The sequence below is a fragment of the Pseudoliparis swirei genome, chromosome 24 (assembly GCF_029220125.1).
Source record: "Pseudoliparis swirei isolate HS2019 ecotype Mariana Trench chromosome 24, NWPU_hadal_v1, whole genome shotgun sequence".
In the NCBI taxonomy this organism is placed as follows: domain Eukaryota; kingdom Metazoa; phylum Chordata; class Actinopteri; order Perciformes; family Liparidae; genus Pseudoliparis; species Pseudoliparis swirei.
In genome coordinates, this window is record NC_079411.1 from 8,099,791 (window position 1) to 8,123,400 (window position 23,610).

Below are 23,610 nucleotides of genomic sequence, written 5' to 3' on the forward strand. Positions count from 1 at the left end.
TCCAGCCGAGGCTTTTTTCTTTACTGAAGCCGGGATAAAACAATATTCTCACCATTTTTCTTTTTGCTTGCTGCTGGAAACAAGAGTCATTCTTGACCTTGGAAATAATTGTTTAACAAACAATCGCAACTCTTTTTCCAGAGCTTTTCAATTGAGAGCTCAGTTTTCTTGGCGTATGGACTTCATCCATGGCCTTTCTCGGTTTCTAGTTCCTGTTCGCTTCAAAGTAGAGCACGAAAGCTCATTTTTGACCTTGGAAATAGTTTAACATATTAGTGATTAAGAGTGATAATGAAAACAGTATGATATGGTTGAAGGTTTCCTTAAAAAGTGGCTCTTGAGTTATGAAAATTCTATCTGAGAATGTTTTTGTTCTCTTTATTTCATTTAAGTGCACTTTAGGATGCTCGGTAACACGGTAGACTGATTTGCTCCGCTGACATTTGGCTTAGACCAAAGCTGCAGAGCCAAGAAATCAAAGGCACGATCATCGTCGGACTTTATACCGCATTCCTGCTCTCAGGGCACGAGGCATCACACTAGCAACAACAGCTCTGGCTTTGCTGTGGCTGACACACAATCCTTCTTCCTCTCCAGCACACAGACTCATGCACATGGTGTTGTTTGCATGCAGCATCCTATTCAATCCCCAGATGAAAGTCGCATGGGAACACAGACGAAGGCTTGTTAGTGCTTCCTCCACTGAGGTATTCCTCGAGGCTCGGTTCTGTTCAGTCCCCAAGGTGCCTGAGCATAGATCATCCTGACACAGGACTGTTGCAGCCTTCCAGGAAACAGTCACATAACATCCACATGCCACATCTCATGTCTTTCCGCTAAATATGCTGATCCAGCCTCAAGGAGCTGGTATGTGGATTGTGTTGGTCTCACTGTTTCCTTGTTTCCAGTCTTTATGCTAACCACAAGAAGAGTGCTGTCAATCTTCGCGATTCTCTTTTACGCCTAGTCCACAATACACGGTTCAAGCCCTAATTCTTCAACCTGTCGATAATTTTTGGAGCTCCCAAACAAAAGCCCAGGATCAGAGGCAAATCGAAAGCTGCTCGGCACTCTGACCAAAGTTGTTCTTGCACCTCGAGGAAACGGGTACATGTAATAGGAAAGACGTGTGTTAACCATGGTGGCTATATAGTGAACACGTGTTCCAACGACAACATCACCAAGCAATACTGCAAAGAAATTCAGCGGATTATTGTAGCAAACAAAATCCTGAGAATCCTGTCTTGCACATAGCATGAGGTTATTTCCACCATGACACTTCTCGTGGGTTCCGGTGCAGAACGTAGTCAACGGTCATGACGTGTAAAAACCACAAACGTTGCACTATTCTTTCAACATATCCTCATCAATCTTAAACTAAGAAAAATTCAAAACTAAATTGAACACATAACGTGTTGAAACACTAATTTTCCTCCAGTCCTCCAGTAAGCGTACGCTCGCTAGACGGCCGTGGCGGTCTGGATGCTGTTGCCTGACTTCTTATTCGAGAGCAATTACAGAACAAAACCTCCAGTTTGACAGAGATGAAAGGAGACGTTTCCTTCTCGACTCTTTTACAGTTTGTTGAAAAAATAATTATGGCGCCCGGGTGACTCCCTGTGGCAGCATCGCCGCGCTCCGCTTCTGACTCATTACCCTTCAAGCAGACTGTGCAGTGTGATCACAATGTGTGTGAGAAAAACATTTTCGTTTTTTTTCTCCCATGTTTTGCAATGCAGCTGGCAAGCTTAACTTGACCCCCGACCCCTTAAGTGTTGACAGTGTAGCGTTCACTGAGTGAGTGGTAGATGAAGGTCATCCAACAGTCGGCTCTGTGTCACTTCACCGCCCGTCCTCTACAACTCAAACGCTGTCCCCACCCGCGCTCATTCAATTGTTATTGATCGGCACTTAGCTTTTAAATGACTTCACGCTGCCATCTTCCTCGTCAGAATAATATACACACAACTGGAGGCGATGGAGTTGAGGACATGAAGACCTTTTGGGCTTTCTTGTCTTTACTTTGACACTATATGGGAAACTAAAGTGGAATAAAAACGTTGCATTGAATTGTGCTACTGTGATAAGAACTGTTGCTGTATGTAAACACTCTTGATTCTCTGGCCCATTCATTAACTCAGCGTGGCAGAAATGTTGTTGTTGTTGTCATTTTCAATCCAAACCTCAGCTTCAACAAACATGTAAATCAATGGTTTAGTCCTGCTTTCATCATCTCATAAACATCTCAAAGACGAGAACATTTTTCTTTTGAAACCATTATCCACGCCTTCACAACGAGTAGCTTAGTCGACTGTAACTCCTTGCTCTCTGGCACCAGCATAAAGAAACCTCTCCCTCTGATGTTCAATTCAGTTTATTTTATATAGCCCAATATCACAGATTACAAATTTGCTTCATTTGTGTTTAGTTTGTTTGAATTTTACGTGTTTTGGCATTTAGTTCATCTCATTCTTTTTGTATTCTATGCGTCGTCTGTTTTTATTATAAAGCACTCGTGTTTAGAACGGTGCTATATGAATACAGTTTATATTTATTAATATCATTATGTCGCTCAGAGTATTGGAAGCAGACAAGGGATAATATGTCTGCGTTTAAAGTGTGAGATGGGGAATTAGGAGACCGAAATTACACTTCTACTTGTGATTGATACTTAGTGCTCACCCGTATCCAGTTCATACAGCATATCTGGCCTTAATCCAATTTCTTATCATTTGGCACGGAGATAATGGCCAATACCACGTGTCACATATGAAGTGTGTGTGTCTGTGGTGTGTGTGTGTGCGTGTGTGTAATATGAGAGCAGTAGCCCCTGTTACAGACAGCTGACAGGTAGTCCTTACTCTATAATACTGATATCCTGGGAGATTTAAAATAAATAGAACTAGAACGGGCACTCGGTAGAGCGCATACCTTCGCATATCACAAGATTGGGCATTGAATTATGAACATTTTGGCATTAGTTGCATGCCAATTGGATCAAAATTGACCGCGCTATGGTAAAAAGAAGATTTTGACCTTTTCATGACCTTGACCTTTGACCAGATCTATCCCAAAATCGAATCAAATGGTCCCCGGATAATAACCAATCATCCCACCAAATTTCATGCGATTCGGTTTAATACTTTTTTAGTTATGCGAATAACACGCATACAAATAAATAAATAAATACACGGCGATCAAAACATAACCTTCCGCATTTTCATATGCGAAGGTAACAACTCATTGTTGAGAAGTTGCAACAGAACATTAAAACAAAGATTAGTGGAGATAGAATCCCAGTGTTCTAGTAAAGTCAGAAATGATATACAAGAATCCAAATATCTCTACTGAGTGGCTTTGAGGGGATTACAGATTACAGGAATAAGGATCTCAGTGGTGAGCATGACATTCTAGGGAAACATTCCTGATAAACTCCAATGAGCTTCAACTTTGCATGAGCACCACCTTCCCAGTCTCATTAGCGTCATGCAGTCCCCGGGTGCTCACAGTGCAGCCACGCTCCGCGACATGAAGCTCATCTTTTCTGAAGCTTGAGTTCTGATAGGTCCCTGGAGGCCGATGTAAACACCAGAGGCGGTGGAGGTGAGGTTTCTCGACCTATATTCTTCACCACATCCCAACACTTTTTTTAGTTCACCTTTCCCCCCGTGGACGATGACAATAATAGGCTCAACTGAACAAGACATCGGCAATCGTTGATACGTTTTTTTATTTTTTATTCTCGAACATCAAGATTTGCCATGCGGTAACTTCTGCTCACAGTTGTAATGGAAGGATGCAATATGTTTCCTCATGTGTATGCTGCAATATCCATTTATATTCATATTTGTGAAGATCACTCTGCCATAGCAGCTGGTATATTAATGGAGACCGAGGGATTTTCTCATTGAGTTTTCTTTGTTCTTGTCCTCCATCAACTTTCCAGAAATTCTCTGAAATGCAAAAACATTCCTCCAGTCTGGATTGATGGGATTGGTGAAAAAGAAAATAGCATCCTTTCTGTATAGTTTTTCCACCTTGCTTCTTCTGTGAAAACAGCTTATCCCAGACTGTTTCTGACACTGGTTAAGGACTAACATAAAAGTAAATGTCGTATGAAGACACTTTTCGTCATGCGAGAATACAGATGTGTGTGTGATGGGACAAATAGGATGTGTTAAAATTCACAAATCATCTGCAAGTATGCATCCTGGCCCGACATAGCTCATATTCTGATTATTGCAGATGTATTGCAGCAGGAAAATAAATATTATTTTCTTTAATACAGATGTGTGTGTGATGGGACAAATAGAATGCGTTAAAACTCACAAATCATCTGCAAGTATGCATCCCTAACCCTAACCCTAACCCTAACCCTTTACATAGCATAAATATGCATGTTGTTTTCTGGATAAATCAGCTATTTTTTACATGAAACATTTGATTCTTGCTCAACCATTTTGTGCAGGTTCTGAGCCTGCCACTGTCAATAAAATGTACTTCCGTACCATAAACTTTAGGACAATATATACAGGACTGTCTCAGAAAATTAGAATATTGTGATGAAGTTCTTTATTTTCTGTAATGCAATTAAAAAAACAAAAATGTCATACATTCTGGATTCATTACAAATCAACTGAAATATTGCAAGCCTTTTATTCTTTTAATATTGCTGATTATGGCTTACAGCTTAAGAAAACTCAAATATCCTATCTCTAAATATTAGAATATCATGAAAAAGTATACTAGTAGGGTATTAAACAAATCACTTGAATTGTCTAATTAACTCTAAACACCTGCAAGGGTTTCCTGAGCCTTGACAAACACTCAGCTGTTATAAATCTTTTTTTTACTTGGTCTGAGGAAATATTAAAATTTTATGAGATAGGATTTTAGAGTTTTCTTAAGCTGTAAGCCATAATCAGCAATATTAAAAGAATAAAAGGCTTGCAATATTTCAGTTGATTTGTAATGAATCCAGAATGCATGACATTTTTGTTTTTTTAATTGCATTACAGAAAATAAAGAACTTTATCACAATATTCTAATTTTCTGAGACAGTCCTGTATATACCCTGGCAGATTCTTTGGGAATATATTTCAAGTGGTCCAGACAAGCCAGAGAGTGTGCGCTCACTTTAGGCTTCCCTGGTGATTCTGGCCAGCTCTATATAAACAAGGCCTCCACTGAAGTTCTGCTGAGTCACTCCTCGTTCGGAGTCATTCATCCCTAATGTCAAATCAGGATTGTCACCATCACTTCTAAAGCTGGCATTCCCCATTATTAAAGATGTCCTCAGTGAAAACAAGCCAGCGCTATATTTTCCCTCTGTGAGACTTCCTACAGAGAAAACTGCCTGACGGCCACAAAGGTATTGCTGCTTTGAAGTTTTTTGATGAACTTTTCCCACCTACAGGCTGTTAAATGCCTACCTTTGAAAAGGTATTACACTTGTCCTTCATTAGGTGTCATTGTGTTAGTATTACCTTCTTTAGGTTCACAAGGCAGTACAATGAAGGCATTAGCTTGGTCAATTTTACTCTTCTAATTAGTGATGTCCTCTACTCAGCTCCCCAAGGTGTGCTCTGTTCAAGCAAAAACAAAGCTTACTGAATTTCATCTATTGCATCCTACAACATAACTGCTAATTTCTCCAATAAAAAAAGATCACAAAAAATAACCTTCACCATTTTCTATTTCATGTAGAAAATGCTAATACTGGTTATTGTGATACCATGGAAAACAATGGCCCTCAGGTTTCTGCCTCGTCGCAACACACACTTATGTCCAGTTCAACCACCAGGCTGGAAGTGTATTCAATCATAAAGATGTCATTTGGAACTGTGTGTTTAGGTGTGAATAGTACTTGTAAATCTGAAATTCACCACAATTTTTAGCCAAAATGTGCAGACATTTTCCTCAAGGGCCTCGTGGATATCTGTTTCTCGTTGAAATGAATAATGCACACATCCTCATTGTAAGAGTTGACAGATTGTTTGTCTACACTGGAATATAAACCGTAATATAGACCAACCTCATAAAATGTTGAGTATCTCCTCAATTGTGTGTCTATTGTTATATTTTAAATAGCCAGTGTATTTTCATGAAATAAATTCAAAACGCAGTCAAACGTAAACATTTTCTAACTGAACCATGTCATGTTTGGGGAAATCCTCCTGTAAGCAAGGCTTTGAAAATAAAATAAACGTTTGAACTGACTTATAATTGATAAATAATATATATTTTTAACTGTGCCAAATTATTAGCAGCCATTTCAAGCACATTGTTTTGTGTCACTTTAACAAAGCTGTCTAATTAACTGTTGTCATAAAAGAGATCCTGAGCCAATTAGAGTAACAAAAAAGAAAAACGATCGCTCGCAGGCAAAGTACAATCTGCAGATGTGTTACCCTGCCAAGTCAGATAGTGGGGGGGTCGGGGGGGTTAGATAGGCTGCTTTTTCATCCACAGCTGTCGACAGAACCTTTAGAGTTAATTCAGGGTCAGTTTGAATAAGACTGTAGTTTCCAAAATAAGAAAGTTAGTGTCACTGCAGTTAACGTCTCTGCCCTTTTCTTTGCTTGATTTTTAGAATAATTTAATAAATAAACCAGCAATGCGGCGATCCCATTGCTCGAATGAGTCGCTGAAGAGTACATTTCCCCACAGACAATAATGTAAAAAGATTGATTTGAACATGTCATTATTTGAGGTTGGCCTCAAATCAAAAATAATTACAATATATATCTCAAAGGCATAGATCACTTTTCTTAAGGCAATTCTAACAAAGTCCCCTCTGTCTGTTTCAATGAAGAGTTTCATGAGTGGATTGAGGCAGAGCTATTTAAAGAGTAGGAAGGTCACTTTAACCCCAAAGGTGTGCATAGGGATGACTCTCACTGAATGTGACGCATGTTAATCTCCATTTCCTCGATTATGTGTGGGCCACTGTGAGTACAAACTGTTTGTTCAAAGTCAGGGTGACTTTCTTTTACCGTGCTCAAGTCCTCTGTTGCACAGAGAAACAGAGATGATGAGGAAAAGAGGGAAACAGAAAGATGAGCAGAGGAGTAAACATTGAGACAGCTGTCTGGCAAGGGACAATGATTACATTTATAAACCAAGCAATGTTATTTTCTCTGCTCGGGGACTCCTGCAAGACATTAAGCGCTAACTGAAGCTCCCAGCGTCCCACTGCAGAGACACTTTCCCTTCTCCCTCCTTGGAAACCCAATCCCCCTTTTGTGTATTCCCTCACATTCCTCCCTGCCTCTCAGCTCAGCATCTCCTCTTCCCTGTCCCCTTTTCCCTTATATTTTCTCCCTCGCGTCCGACCAAGATGGATCGGCCTTGAAAGCATCCTTTCTGCTTCCATCACCTTCCGTGTGTTTTCTCCTCCTCAGTGAGGGGGTGTGTCATCCTTCCCCACAGTCTCTCCAGACCACTGGCACATAATTCATTGTGCAATTCACTTCCAGCTGGAGTGGAACTGAGCACATTAGAGATGGGTCTGATAAGGTGATCAGACTTGCTTGTGCGATGCCCGGGGACCATTATTCTACATTTGAGAGCATCTGTCTTGCTGTCAATAGTATAGATTTTCTATCAGCTCCTTAATTATGGCTCTATGATTAGGAACTTTGGTCAGGCTCCCTGATATGAAAACTCTAGTACCAATTCTGTATCTGTCAGGGCACACAGCTTTGGTTATTAGACGGTCATTTGAACAGTTATAGCAAATATTCCTTCCTCCCCCTTTCAGCGTACAGCTGGAGCCGTATCAGCTTTATTCAGCCTGCATACTCCTGCAAAATCTGTCAGAAAACGGAATCGCCGCCGCACAAGCATCCATGTCCGGATTCCAGCTGAATGACTTCTCAACCTGTTCCGAGCTCAAAATAAGCTTATTAGGTTTGGAGAGTTTGAAGGCCCAACATGGAGATGAATATGATTCAGGCCCATGGATTTGTAGTAGCTGGAGGAAAACATCATTTTGCAGAATAGACGGTTTGCTCAACAGATTAAAGGACGAGGCGAACGCAATGTAAATCTTGTTCTCCCTTCCTGGCTCCCTCTAGGACATCTGATGGCGTGTGCGCGGGAGGAACAGTGGTGGTGAGTCGTCTGAAGATGGGGGAGATGGAAGAGGTCGACGTCGACCACATCACCGAGATACCGTCACACAAGGTAATTAGCAGAGTGATGACACAAAGCAGGCGGCTCCAGAGGCCCAGTGCTCATGCAAGGATTAGACTGGCACTGCTCAAGTCCTCCAATGAGATTAAATAGACTTCAGTAAACCCTAATGGGGATTTAGAGAATGTGTGTGTGTGTGTGTGTGTGCGTGTAATGTCTGTGACTATGTTATTTTTCTCTTTCTGTCATAAATGGAATAGATTAAAGAGAGACTGATCAAATTAGCATCCAGACACTCACACCCGTCCTGCAGCCTTCCTTCATCTGACTAAGTGGCAGATGCTTCCCGAATGCGGATTTCGTGCCGTCGCCAGCTCCCGTCTCCAGTCTAATCTCATACAATACATACCGATTAACCCGGTTCTGAAGTGACTTGCGTATCAGGGGAGAAAAAGCGGACGAAAGAGTATTCTACGACAAAAGAACGAAGATTGTGTCATCCGAATGGGGTGCCACTACACCAGAAACGAATTTGTATGTACTTAATTTTATCATGTTTCTGATATGGAAAGGCGAACATTCAGATTTTCTCTGACCACTGCACAGCTCTGGAAGACAGCACAGATACTTGTAGTGCTTGCATGCTTTTGATTTGTTGTTTTGTGTGTGTGTGTGTGTGTGTGTGTGTGTGTGTGTGTGTGTGTGTGTGTGTGTGTGTGTGTGTGTGTGTGTGTGTGTGTGTGTGTGTGTGTGTGTGTGTGTGTGTGTGTGTGTGTGTGTGTGTGTGTGTGTGTGTGTGTGTGTGGATGAATCACTGTCTTATGTAATGGACCACATGCTACATGGCTGACTGGCTTTTTGTTCTGCCAACCCCTGTTGCTGGTGCAAGGCGGTTCCCTGCTAGGCTCCAGAGTGTCACTGACAATCTGCCCACGTCACCTTGATGAATGTGTTGCCTAGTGTGTGTCTGTGTGTGTGTGTGTGTGTATGTGTGTTGTCACAGCACATTTCCACTTGTGTATTGTTACTTGTAGAATATGAGGGCAAGAAAGAGGGAAGGCATATGACAAACATTAGGGAGGACTCACTTGAGTGGACGGTCTTCTTCAGTTACCTTAGTTGTGTGCATGTCTTGCTGCCTGAATTTTCTATGTGTGTGTGTGGGGGGGGGGGATTTAGCTGTGTGTGTGTGTCAGGTTTGGAGGCACTTGTTTGATCGTTTCCTGTCATTGCTTGATTGTTGCCACTGTCATGAATATCCCTCTGACCACACAAAATCAGCTGAAACAAGAAAGAGGCTTCACCTTTGATCGGATCTCTTTACATATTTTAGTCATCAAAGCCGCATTGAACACATGCTGCCTACAATTACATTAGGACCCATTTTCACAGCTGTGGCTCATTATTGTTTCAGTCTGTTGTTTTCAACGGACACACTTCATTTCCGAGTGTGTGTGTGTGTGTGTGTGTTTGTGTGTGTGTGTTTGTGAGTGAGCATCGGTGTTGGGTTGGGTGTCTATTTTATTGAGGATCAGTTTCTAAGCTGGAAGAGGTGATGGATTGTTCCTAGAAGTCATTAACGCCCTTTCCTGGGGACAGGTTGTGCTGTCTGGCTGTGTTAAATGGTTCATCAGACAAGGGCAGAGCTCACCCAGCAAGCAAAAAAATAAAATTGTTAGTTGTCACTCTTGCTTTGATGAGGAATCCCAGACTTAATGCATCAAGAGACTTTGAAGGTTTTCAGTGTCAAAGTCCTCACAGAGGTTGTGTGACCACGTGTTAACCTCCGGTTCAGCCGAGTTAACACCACTGTGGAAGCGCTTTAAAACCTGCATTCTCTCTACTATCCAGCAGGGGCGATTCTACTGAAGTCTATGAGAAAAGGACCCCATCTCTCACTTGATTTATTACCTCAGTACATTTTGTAAAAATGAGTTCATGGACTCAATTGCCAGTTTCAAGTCTCCTTCAATACAACATGATGTGCATTTTGGAAATAATGAAAATAGACCATATATAAGAGTTTGCTTTAGGGCAGGTTTATTGTGATCGACAGGTTTCTGCTGCTACCAGAGCCGTATACACAGGGGTGCATATAACTGGTACGCATGGGCGAAAATAATCAACAATACAACAATACACATACAACTCAAATGTGTCCATGGTACAACCATGGACACATTTGAGTTGTATGTGTAGCAGAGGGAAAATATATTTTTAATACAAAGGTAAAGGTCACTGTGATCTCACAACTCATTTTTGGCCATTACTTAATAATTATAATACTAATTATGAAAATTAAAATAGAATAAACTAATGAAGTGATTACATTTTGGATGGACGTGGATGTAAACTGCAAGATGATTGGTGGGTGGAGGCATACGAAGCGTACAATCTAGTTTCTAGATGGATCATTAACTTTGGAGGATGCTGAATATTTTCCCTCTGACTCGCAGATGTAGCTTCAGTCTTTGAGCACAATATCATGTAATTAGCCGTTTAATGCACGCTCGAGATTCTACAAGATTCACATTAAAAAGTCAAGCAGAAACTAAGAATTAACTTTTGCTTGGGTTTTGGAAAACTGCCCTTGTTTGAAATGCCACAAAGGTAAAATATAACATTTCAATATATATATATATATATATATATATACACATAGTAAGAGGAAGGATTTTCTGCTTTATCTTATAGTTTTTCCTCCGGTAAGTTTTCTGAAAGCACCACTTTACAGATAATGGTATGTTGCCCAGTGACACATTGTACATGAAACATTTAAACGGTGCGGTTCTCCATCCGTATTTGATCAGGTCTGGTAAATCTAGAGCAGAGGAAACTGTTATTGTTTTTATGATTATGATTTGGTAACCTGAGGTTATTCTTGACAAGCAGCATATTGGCCATGTCGCTTTGATGAATGTGTTGGTGTCGTATGTCAATGCACAGTCATTTGAAATGTACTTACGGAGGATGAAACTAAACTAACTATTTGATAACAACTGAAATGTGGATGGCGTTAATACATTCTCAAACTGCAACCCATTTAGTTTCCTTCAGCTGTCACTGGCTGGAACATCACAGATTGCAGAAGTGCAACATACTTCAGAATTTGAATTCAAAAGTGAGCAGCGCAACAGCAGCTGTTTGCTGCGTGACACCATAAGTCTAATATTAAAACGTTGTGTTTGTAATGTGCAGACAGCACATATTGTTTCATTGGAATGAAATTACTTTATTGTTGTGATGCAAACATAAGCCAAGAAAAATTAAAACATTTTACACGGGTAGAGTTAATTTTCAAATTAAGTTGTTACGTTCGAATGTGTGCATGTTTAACCCTTGTGTTGCCTTAGGGTCATTTTGACCCGAATCAATATTACACCCTCCCCCCGCTTTAGGATTAATTTGACCCCATTCAATGTTTAATGTCGGTGTTCTTTCGGTAGTCAACAAACAAACATAAAGTGCCTCACACTTAAACTTGGAAAACAATATTAATTCTAATAATTTTCTGGAGGTTTTAATTGCTGGCGTCAAATTGAACCCAAAGGGTAAAATATGTTAGTAAATATAAAGGTAACAGGAGGGTGAAACATTGAATCGGGTCAAAATGACCCAAAGGCGGGAGGAGGGTGTAATATTGATTCGGGTCAAAATGACCCTAAGGCAACACAAGGGTTAAATGTTCAGTTAAATGGGTTTGGTCTCACTTGTACATCAGAAGTAAAGCCCTCTTGTTGTATCAATTTTCCCTCCTGTTCTTTTCCCTTCCAGTGTCCCTTGGTGTGTGAGTCTGCGTCCCACGCCTGCATCGACCGGCAAAATAACCCGCTGACCGGTTCAGGTATGATTTACATCCTAAATACTTGTAATTTCACAAATCGTTGCTGAATAATGTGGCAGTCAAGGAAAAGAAAAGAAAGAAACCTGTTATTTAATATGTTTTTCTTTCTTTTCTTTTCTTTTTTCACAAAAGGTAAAAACTTACTGTAAAAGCCTCAAAAGAAGCTTTGAAATAATTCACCTAGCTGTTATTGAAATGTATCATTGCGCTAGTTAGCATCTTAAAAGTCCTTTAATGTTGATATGTATCAAAGTAGCGTTTTACATAGCTAAAATCTCTGGGATATTATATTTGATTAAATATTATAAATAACTGACTATTTTTCGACAGTAAGAATCAATAGTGGGAGACCACGAGGTAGACCCTCTTGGTTCTTTGTGGCCTAACTGAAGACCGGCTCAAGATGCCATCTTCTTGAGAGATTAACACAGAAAGATATCTAAAAAAAATTGTTGAGCGAGAATGAAAGATGTGGAGACAGAAAAGGTCACAAAGTCCTGCTGTGTTGAAGCTTCACAGCCCCTCTTCAGAGGACACTTTTACCACATGTCACCCCATGCATTCATTGGTTCAACACATACATTTTCTCTCTTATCCAAATTCCCAGCACCTCCTTGAGCTTCCCAGCAGCCCCACGCCTGTTGTCATGGTGTCATTGTCGCTTACTGTTTCTACGGAGATAGCAAGAGAGCTGAAGCCATGTTTGTAGGTGCACATCTGCAGCCCGTCAAAACAATATCCTCCCTGCAGACCCTCGCCAGATTAAGTAATGCAATTTCATCCTCCACTTTGATTACCTTTACAAGTGTGCATGCAGAGAGAGGAGAGCCCACACACAACATGTCTCACAAAGTCATTTTCTTAAGAGGTGTCGGAAAGGAAAACAGAAGCACCTGATTGGTGGTCAGATTAGTGTGGTGGCAGGGAGGAGTTTAGGGGTTAATCTGCTGCTCTGAAATCAGCAACTGGCGCTCTTCTGATGAAGGTTGTGCCTCCACCCTCTTCTTTCAAAGTGGCTCTTGCTCCCCATTTATTTTTGTGATCCATTTCACTTTCTCGAATCCCCATACCAACAATGTCTGAATATCCCATTTCATTTAGTTGCAGTTATGAATCATTTCCGGGGTTATTCTAGGCTTAACCTTAATCATCATTCATTTCAACATCAACAGCATAGATAAATAATAATAAGCCTCTCTATCTGTGTTGATACATGTATTTACCTGTATCAACACAATAGTTGTATCTATATTTTAATTAGCCTTTAATTAAAACAATATATCTTCTAAATATTTAATAGATATTTTGATGCTTAAAATATATTTAATATCAAACAAAGATATGCGCAACAACAATGACAGAAACACCTTTGGTGAAGAAGGTCAGAAGTGTCTTAAGATGTTCTCTGTTATGCTATGATATTGTTTTTAATGTATACTGTGCTCATCATGGTTATTGTATGTGGCCATGATACATTAATCTATGTATTAATGTGTTGTCCTCTCTGTGGACGTCAGGAAGATTATCGGCTGCCAAGGCATCAGCTCGTTGAAATCCTGTTAATAAACAAAAGGAATCTCTGGTTGGACTCCAGCCGTATGGCTGTTCATACCCTTCACTCTCTCCTCCATTTCCAATCAGCTTCCACACTGTCAACACAAATGCAACAACAAAAACCTTTTTGCACTTTGCATTGAAATGTTTGCCCAAAATGAACCAGCGCTTTTGAAACACAATTGAAGTTGGTGTTAAAACCTTTGAGCACACTTCTAGACATTGCATCATATAATAAAATCCTCCTGCAACATAAGAACTCTCTCTGTAGTGTGCATTCTTGAACCGATCTGCATTGAAGAGCATTGCTGAAATGAAATACTCAAGGTTAAATGACAGAACACCACTAGAAGTGATGACTTGGTCGATGACTTTGGAAAAAGGACAACGTGAGGCCGGACCAGGGTACGGTTCAGGGTGAAGGGTTTGGTAGGGGGAGCGTCCTCTGTGCTGTCAGCATGAGCAGAACTCCCTGCCTCGAGCGAGATAGTAGAAGTTTTACCCCGGGTGCTTCAGCTCCGACTTATTGAGTGACTTCCTTTATGGCTGCATCCCTGGAAACGGAAAGGAGTGGTACACACTGTTCAAGGCAGACGGCTTTCTTGCCCTTCGCTGCCAGCATGCAGATAAGAGCATTAGAGCTGTTTTTCGTTTCCAGCCTTCGATTGATGCTATTAGCCACTCTGCGCAAAATAAGAAAACGACGGTGCTGAATCTGAATAGGTTTTAATGGAAGAGCTGGGTGGTGGCGTTATTACCAAGCAAAGTTCCAGAGTGAGTCAACTCTTTCAGACCGACTGTTGTACAATAAACAAGCAATTCAAATCAAAGAAAAACACTCAGTTAGTATTCTAGTCTGCTGCGCGGCCACTGAAGTAGAAAAGGAGAAAGAAAAAGTGCCTTGGAAGGTGATAAACAGCTTATCTTTGACAGACACAGTTATTGATTATTGAATTGAATTGTCATAATGCGTCATATCTCATGTGACTCTTGAAGAGTGTCTGTCTGCAGCGCTCTTGAGGTTGCCAGCTGTCAAAGTTGCTTAGATCTTAGAATTTCAAAAGTTTAAATGATCTTTGATGAGTTGATGAATATGTGTTGTATGTTCTGCTGTGTCAGAGGGTTAAATATCTCTTTCTTCCTTCCCTTTGTCTCCTTCTGCCAGTGTTTAAGAACCCAATATGCAAGGTGTACAGATTTCAAACAGTGGACAGCAAGTGGATGCTTGTGCGAGAACAAATGGAGGAGTGCACGTTGTCCTTTAGCATCCCCAAGCAGCTGCTCTCACTGTATATCCATGAGGACATGAGCAGGTAAGTCACCCTGAGCTCACACTGTTGATCCAGTTGATGTCACTGCCAGCTTTCTCGTTGCATCAGAAAGCCCGTTTCCTTGTTTGCATCAACTAGCCAGCCAATGGAGAACAATCAAAAGTTCTAAAGAAAAACTCCAACCAGGTGTTACCTCATAACGTGTACAGTAAGCGCGTGTAGTTTCTCGTTTCTCGCCCAGTTCATCCTAACCGGTTGCTTAAAAATTCCGCCGATCTTTGGAGTGCAGTGAATTATTCAGATCTATTCAACATTTCAAAACGAGGCTGCTATGCACCTTGTATCCAGAACACAGCAAACATCGTCGCTGTCAAACACACTCATGCTTCTCCTGGTCCTCCCATGAAGCATTGCAAGAAGGCTCTCAGAACAACCTGCCACAGGTGCTGAATAGGACCAAAAAACGTTCACGTTTTACGCCTTAAGATTTCAGTCCTGTTTAATTCTGTTAATATTACAAGTCCCTTAATTATGGGGGCAGCAAACACTCTGCCCCCAGGCAGCAAACACTCCTTTATTTGACTTTGTGTCAGACATACATGTCAGCAGCACACCACTTCTCGTTCTATTACTCCCCGTGGAAGATAAAACCGCTACATTATCGAAAAGATTATTGTTTTGGGGGATTTTAACTTTTTAAAAATAAAACAACTTGTGAATAAATGTGTTTGAAACTCAAGAACATAACTGCAATTAAAGTCCAGTCCAGTTGATGGTCACTGAGCGTACTGTGTGACAAGGACAGGTGGGTGATGTTTCACCAGCCGTAATAAGATCCCGTGGTTCCGTCCCTCAGGCTCCACCAGTGTTTGTCAAGGCAGATCATTCCTCAACTCGCCTGTTGTCCCTGGCAACCCCTTCTCATATATAACACACAAAGGCCTCTGTCCAGACACACACACACGCACACACACACAGCTTCAGATGATTTATCTGTACACCGTTTTAAAGAAACTAAGAATGAAGAGGCAAAGTCTTTCGATGGACGACAATATGACCATGAATATGAGTCATAATAATACGTATGAAGGAATTACACGTATGAGGTTTGTTTATGCAAAAGATCGTTTTTACACACATCGCTTCTCTAGAGGCGTAACAAAAATGCAATCAGAGACGTTGACCAATCGTTCGTGGGAGAATAGCTTGATTTGTAATCATAGTGTGCGGCTAACGGATCTGGGTGAGTTCAAGGACACAATCACATGCTACAACATACACGCAAGTGTGTTTAAACCCTCTAGCACACACATGCACATAGAAATAATCACACAGACATGTTTGACCGATTGACTAGACGAGCTTTGTTCTCAGTTTAGCTGTCTGGCAGACAAAGTGGTCACATTCCTGGACCCTGGTTCCCACTTTCTCAGTATCTCCTACCCTACTTTCTCTTTCATAAAGAAGATGATCTGCTCTGAAAACTGATCATTTAAGTCACAAATAAATTCAGAGGACAGTTATAGAATATGTATTAAATCTCTTATCTGTACAATGCAGCTCATGAGCACGCAGCAGGCTTCAAACCATGACGACCTGATAGAATTTGTGTTCATTAATAGGCATGTGTACCGTATCTACAGCTTGGTCATTTAAGCACCTCTCCTATAATCCTCTTTAAATGTTGTTTTTCTCCACGGTGCCTCTCATTTAGCCGATTCTGTCAGCCAGCCTTACACTGGTGCTCGCTCTCCGTGTTTTTTAATGATTGCGTTACTGCTGCAAAGTTGTGAGTGCAGTGGCGGATGGTGGGTGGATTAGTTTGCTTCACCACTCTGTGATAATCTTGGATATTTCTTCCTTATGCTTGTTGTCTTTGATGTCTTCAGTCATGTATTAATCTAACACAGAGATTTTTACCTCCAGTGATGATGCGGAGACTCCTTGTGTTTGTGTGTGTGTGGTTGTCAAGATAATGAATGTGCGCATAGGAAAGTGTCAGTGTGTGGGTGTCGATTTAACCCCATTCATTAAGAGCTGTCTGGTTTCTGATTAATGGAAAAAGAATCATGCGCCCTTCTTTTCCTGTTAATAAATAAGAACTGTGATAGTGTATCAAGATCATATGGGTGACGTGTTGAAATCCGGCTTCATTATTTCCAATTGTTCTGTTCATTCATCAGTATTAATGACATCAGTGCTTGTTGGATGGGTCCGTTTTTAGTCTGGGCTTTTTCCAGAACGAGCTGCCGTGTTGGTAAAGACGTGTTTTCTTTCAATACTTTCAAGCAGGTTTTATTAACGCCACACGTAAAGCCTTCTGCGAATAAATTAAATTGGCACTATAATGCACCAGAAAATGCAGTTGACTAAATGACAGGAAATATATTCTATTCAGATATCTGTCAGAGTCACTTGATTACTATCCCTCTTATAATGTTTTAATACCTGCATAACTAATAAATAACTGAACGCTGTCAGCGACATTATGTCTTTTATATCAACTAACCCAAAACATTAACAACTAAACCATGAACAAACTTACTAAATATCAACTGTAAATAACAGGTACACAAATAGGGTTAATTCTGACCACAGTATACAGGATTAGAGTACAACAGTATCTTAATAGTTATAAATTAAACAAAATACATTGCCCAGTGAGTGTACAGTATGCATGCATTTAACACGTTGGGTCATTTGAACCTTGTGAAAAATATGAACTTGATTTTAACTAATGATTTTAAACTTGAAATTAGATCCTACTGTACAATATTCAATATCACATTCACAATTTGTTTTCCCACTCTGACCTTTAAACAAAGAAAATGAAATATCAGATTTTTTTTTTTACTTATAAAATGTTTACTGGAGTACCATTTCAAATGTTTGGTGTTCGATGAAACACAAAAAACTTGAGTGAGGCTGTGACATTTTTGTGCATATAGTTAATCAGTCTGCAGTCCATCGCGCCTTTCTCCAATCACACCTTCACTCTTTCCAGACAATACGCCACTGATTAAGGAGGCGATACCGTATCTCTATACCCACTGCCTTATCACCCTCATTTAGCAAGCAGATATGTTTCTCTATTATTTTATTCATTATCTATCATTTAAGCTGAGATCGTCCACCATGACCTTCCCTCCAGACTTTCCCACAAAAAAATAACAGCTCTCTCAGGAGACAAGAGTCCACGTTGTCACTGATCCACGATTAGCAGTGTCTGACGGGTATAGTTAGAGGTTCAGATAATCTTGAATAGTTGCAATCTCTTCAACATAATGGTACAGATCTAGTGCCATGTAATTTTTGCTCTATAAACCACTGAGAACATCCACCCTTGATTGGTTCAAATTGCCAAGTTACAGTATTAGGGGTCATTTCGAGTGAACTGGGTATGCTGGATACAATGGCCCAATCCCAATACACACCTTGCCCTTCCTCACTAGATCTAGCCCTGCGTCCCACTTTGGCCCAGTATACTCTCCACTAGCTGGGAATTCTACATCAATGCTATTGCCCTGTAACATGTATCAGTCAAAGACGTATTATGATGTTTGTTTGTTTCATTATCTTAATAGTTATTGTTTCCATTTTTTAAGAACTGCTTTTTCACCCACAGCCACTCTTAATTCCAAACATTTTAATATAATTTCTGAGACATTTAAACAAAACAGCTTTTGAATAAAGATGTTCATTCATCATTGGTCTCTGTTTAATAAATTCCTCTATAATAAAAAAAAATCTGGTTTCAAGCACTATTTCTACGCCAAACGTGAAACGTATGCGTCCTTTGAATAACCTAAAGTTACACACTGAGCTGCTGCCTGTGGTACTGTGAACTTCCTGTGCTCCAGGTGATCTGAAACCTACTTTCTCTTTGAAAAAGCCTCCTGTCATATCTTCCAATGCCATGAGCACAACTTACTTCCAGCCACCTGCGGAGCGTGTTGGCAGAGTGGCCCAGTACGTCGCGCCTCACTGCCTAGAGGTTGTTTCCAGCTGCTGGTTTTTGTAGAGCTAGACAGAAGCAAGGGACAAGGATAATGTCTGTGTCTGTCTCATGTCCTGTCTGCGATCTACCTTTTTCAGTTGCCTCTCGTGGTATCAACCTATGCATATCATTACTGGCTTTTTAAAGCATATATTGATCTCTATATTTAGGAGTAAAAGAGAAAACTGATGTTTTTTGTTTATTCTTGACCTAGATACATGCTAAGCAAGATATTTACTCGTTATAAGTCGGTACTCTCCGGTTGCCAACTATGGAGACGCTGTTCCTGAATTCCCGTAAACCTATTTTGGCATTCTGTTGTGCACAGCAGGCAGGGCTGCGGCAGCAGCAAGTAACGGAATAGCTCTCTGGTAAACGGTGTGACAGCAAACATGCAGCAAAAGAGTGAGCAGAGCACTGACGGCTTAAGTAGAGCGCCATGATTAAAAGGGTGCGGTTGATATACTGTATGATGCAGTGGGAGACTGTGCCAGGTGAGAGAAGCGGAGGACTCGAGTTCGGCTGCCTGAACCTACTCGCAGGCATCGCTTTAAGCCTGTCGGCCGATATATCCGTCTAGTGCCGGCAGTGTTTCCAAAAGTGACATCTATTAACTTTTTGAGTGTTGAATTTAAAATTATAACCGTGACTTGTCTTTTTTCAGAAACAATATATTTGGATAATGTGCAGGCCTCACTGTTTTTAGTGAAATTACATTCTAACGTAGACATTCTTGAAGCTATGGTTATAGATCCCACGAGCGATATACGATTATACATGGTGTGTTTGTTTAGTTGTACTTTGTCTGAAACCCACTCTTGAAATGTGTGGGTTTGATGCATTCATATGATACATATGACCTTGACTTCCTCTGTCTCTCTCTCACTCTCTTAGTGGGGCAGATAAAAGAATTTTTGAATAAGAATCGTGCAAATGATGATAAAAGCATGAAATTTGGTGGAGTTGTTCTCCAGAGGTATTTGATCAAATCTGCCCCATTGGCCATTAAAAAATCCAAGATGGTGGCTATTTTTCAAGATGGCCGCCAATTTCCCCTATTTAAATGATCTTGGTGTCTATTATTATGTTTCTAAGTAATCTGGAGCTAAACATGCTAATTTATTAGATTTGGGACCAAAATGTTGCTGATAAAAAAAAAAAATGTAATTCAGATGTGAGGGTGAAGAAAGTTCCAGAGTTACCAGAAGCATTCACCAATGTCCTCCGAGCTTACATTAAAAGTAATCCCAACCCTCCACCAGCAGCATACAATTCCCTCCCAGCACCAGAGTCAATCCAGTCACACTTCAAACAAGAATTTTATCTGATTGTAACATGTTTACCTCACTGAAGATGTGGATAATGCTGCTTGCATAACATAGTCAGCCCATCATGGAGAGCAGAACAGGAACCATCCATTTGAAGTTTGCATGTCAGCACTGATGCCACTAATGCGAGACCAGGCTCACTCAGTTGCAATCATCAAGCATGTCCTATAGGGAAGGTTTGTGATACAGTGGCTATCCCTAACCGAGAGCAGACACCTGTTGTTACTGCTGATCAACCGCTGGATGCTCTGGCTAAACAAATCCAATGGCAGGGGCCTGGTTATGGAGAGGACAAGTTGGTAGTAATGTTTGGTGGACTTCACGTTGAGATGGCTCCACTGAGATCTTTGGGAACTCTTCTACAGGACAGCAGTTGAACCAGTGACCTTGTGGAAGCAGGAGGGGAATTAGCAAGACGCAAATAACTGGAGGAGTTTGCTTTGATCATAATTTGCACGATTATTCTATTATCTGCCCCACTCTCTCTCTCTTTGCCACTATTTCTATCGTGCTCTGCTGTGTATTGAAGGACTTCAAAGTAATCTCTAAATAACTTACTTACCTGGAGGATACCAGGAAATAGTCTGGAGAGGCTATCAGCACTTTGTTGTAGTAGTTGACCTATACAACAAAAGAAATAACTGCGATATTATGCATTCAAGCAATTATGCCTGGTCGGAACAATAAGTTGAACCAATGAGCACATGCAGCCTTTCATTTTATGATATACTTTATACAAAATGCATGAGGTATAATCACTGAAAATTGGGCTCGTTATCATGAAAGCAATGCATATGACCATGTATTTGTTGTCCTGAATACAATGTTGAACCTCCTTCAACCTCTAATTTCTATAATATCGATACAATTTACTTTTCAATGGGTGCTGGAGGGCAGGTTTCTGAATGATATCTGTCCATCTGATGTCGCCTTGCAGATGCAAATAATGAGCCAGTGAAAGAAGCTGTACTTCCTCCGAGGCAATCAGCCCCCCCCCCCCCCCCTCCTCACACACACACACACACACAAGCGCACAGCCACTGTTTATTCCTAAAGAAGGAGAACACATGATTTTGGCCTTAGGCTGCAGACCTAACTGGATGAAGGACAGTCAACCCATCGGTCCAGTGACACCAGTAAAGACTGGCTGGGTTTATTTGATACATAATGGTTAAAGAATGGCGGGAGCAAGGGAGGAACTTGATAGGGCATAAGTGGATAAGTAGGCAGCAGCTCCGAGCCTCAGGTCCAGAGACGTGTTTATCCGGCTCAGCACCGGGTGCTGCGGGCAGTGTGTACACACACTGTGTACTGTGTGTGTTTGTCTGGGCCAGTATGTGTAAGCCTGTGTCTGCGTTTTACCATCATTGTTAATACCCAATACTTGTTTTTCTCTTAAATTAGATAGTGTTATGTATATGATCAATCTTTTAAACAAAAGTGTAGCGAAGCAGAAGGAGCCAAACTGTGTGGAAGTTTTTTGTTTGATTTTCATTAAAACCACAAATGTCTTCATTGATCTGTGTTTATTTGTAGGGTGCAAAACCTGAGAGAGCTGGGGGAGCTTTCTCCTCACTGGGACAACTTAAGAAAAGAGGTGATGACACGGTACGGAGGAATCGTCAGCTCCTTCCAGGAGACTTTGGCAGAACTGGACAAGATCACTGGTATGACTGCACCTGCTGCTATCCAAGATGTGTCCTTGATTTCATTGCTTTATTGACCCGCCTTTGTTCAAGTATGTTTATGGTTTTATGGACATATTTTCTTTTCTCCTCTATCATGGTTTGTCGTTGGATGCGCAGTAATGAAATGTGTTTTTATCCCTCCAAAGTTATGCAATGCCACATTGTGCATCCTGTTTTACTGTGAAAAAGGAGAAGTAGAGCAACTAACTGATGTTTGCAGGTGGCACTGTATACATTATTATCAACAAACACTTCAGTAAAATCATAATTATTTATAGAAACAGGGGAACGTTGTCTCTTACTATAATGTGTGGTCCCTAAATATAGAGGCATTTGGAGAAGAGTGGGGTTTTTAATGCCTGTAATTTTGCCTGACCTTTCCTTAGATTTTGGGTGATTTGTGTCTGAAAAACTCAGTCACAGGTGGACTTACCTACTTGTTGTCAAAGAGTTTCCATAGCAACAGAGGTTTCATCGGGGGCAATTGAAATGTGTGCGCCCATGTGCCCCTCTGTGCTTTGTTAAGGTAAATGTTTGCAGTGCACATAAAAACGGCTGCAAATCTGTGCCATGTGCAAACACAACACGAGTCTTGCATCTCATTTACAAATAGTCTGTGTTCTACTTGGAATGCAAATAATGTTTTACATAATAAAATTAATTCACACAGTTAGCTCTGTTAGCACAGAAAGTAGTTAGGCTGCCTCTAACACTTAACAAGGAGACACTGGACATGTGATCATGCCACAGGATGTGTTTTAAATTGTATACAGAAAGAGAAATGTATTGGACGTATTTGCTTTGTTTAGTTTTATTACTGAAAAGCAGGATGAGATACTTACTGCATATGAACATATCTACTAAACTATACTGTGTGTACATTCTGAGATTTGTGGCCGAAAGCTTGTCGTACATGCTTTATCTGTACATGTAATCAAACCTCACCTATTAGTGGGCGTGGTTTCAGAGTCTTCAGCGGACACGCCCCCCAGCGTTTCAGAGCAGAGAATGCTTTATTTCTCCACGATTTTGAAACCTAATTGTATGTACCTGACCTTTTTTGGGCAGGTATTTTAAATCGGGCTTGTTGGTCAATAACACAAACTCAGAACCCATGTTTAGTTTTGCTTTGCCCAGACTTTAAATTATTACGGATTTACAATTGACAACATCTGGATTTTTTTCTTTTCTTCTCCATAAACTCTCCCTGTGCATATTTTAGTCTCCTATGGTTATAGGACCATTATGGCAACGGATAAGTGTAACTCTGGTTGACTCTCATCCCCATAATGAGATATTTGTCACTGCTTCATTTGCTTCGCCCAGCTGATAAGAGGCGATGGGGGCTAAGCCTCTGCCCGAGCTCTGAGGGAGACGAGGGCGAGGTGAACGGATAATGTGGTATTGGTCTTTATTGTTTCTGACAACTCCCTTGTGTGGCCCAGATGCTGCAAAACATAAATTCACCCCTGTCACATTTACTGCTGTAATTCTGTCCTGCATTAACTTAACAGGAAAGCAGACATTGCTAAACAAGTTTGGTGGGCAAGCTGTTGCCAATTAATTATTGATAAGTAAGATCATTAGAAAATGCCAAAGGTAGACATAAAAAGAAGGTGTGGTATGGAGATGGTTTGAGTGTGAAGACCAGTGGGAGAGCAGACAGGGGAGTTGATGGAAAATCTTATGGAAAATGAATAAATATTATGGCAATTTGTCAATACTACACAAATCAATACTTTTAGCATCAGGATTTTACTTTCACTTTTTAATTTCTATCATGTTTTGTGGC

General features: G+C 40.7%; 1 protein-coding gene across 7 annotated transcripts in view; it reads left to right on the forward strand.

The window, feature by feature from the left end:
- inpp4b (inositol polyphosphate-4-phosphatase type II B) overlaps positions 1 to 23,610 on the forward strand; it is a 125,543-nt gene that overhangs the window by 55,813 nt on the left and 46,120 nt on the right. For all 7 annotated transcript variants that reach the window (XM_056408679.1, XM_056408678.1, XM_056408680.1 and 4 more), the window contains 4 exons: positions 8,079 to 8,187; positions 11,911 to 11,980; positions 14,700 to 14,847; positions 21,667 to 21,797. In XM_056408679.1, the coding sequence (XP_056264654.1) occupies positions 8,079 to 8,187; positions 11,911 to 11,980; positions 14,700 to 14,847; positions 21,667 to 21,797 (458 nt within the window). The remainder of the gene's footprint in view (positions 1 to 8,078; positions 8,188 to 11,910; positions 11,981 to 14,699; positions 14,848 to 21,666; positions 21,798 to 23,610) is intronic.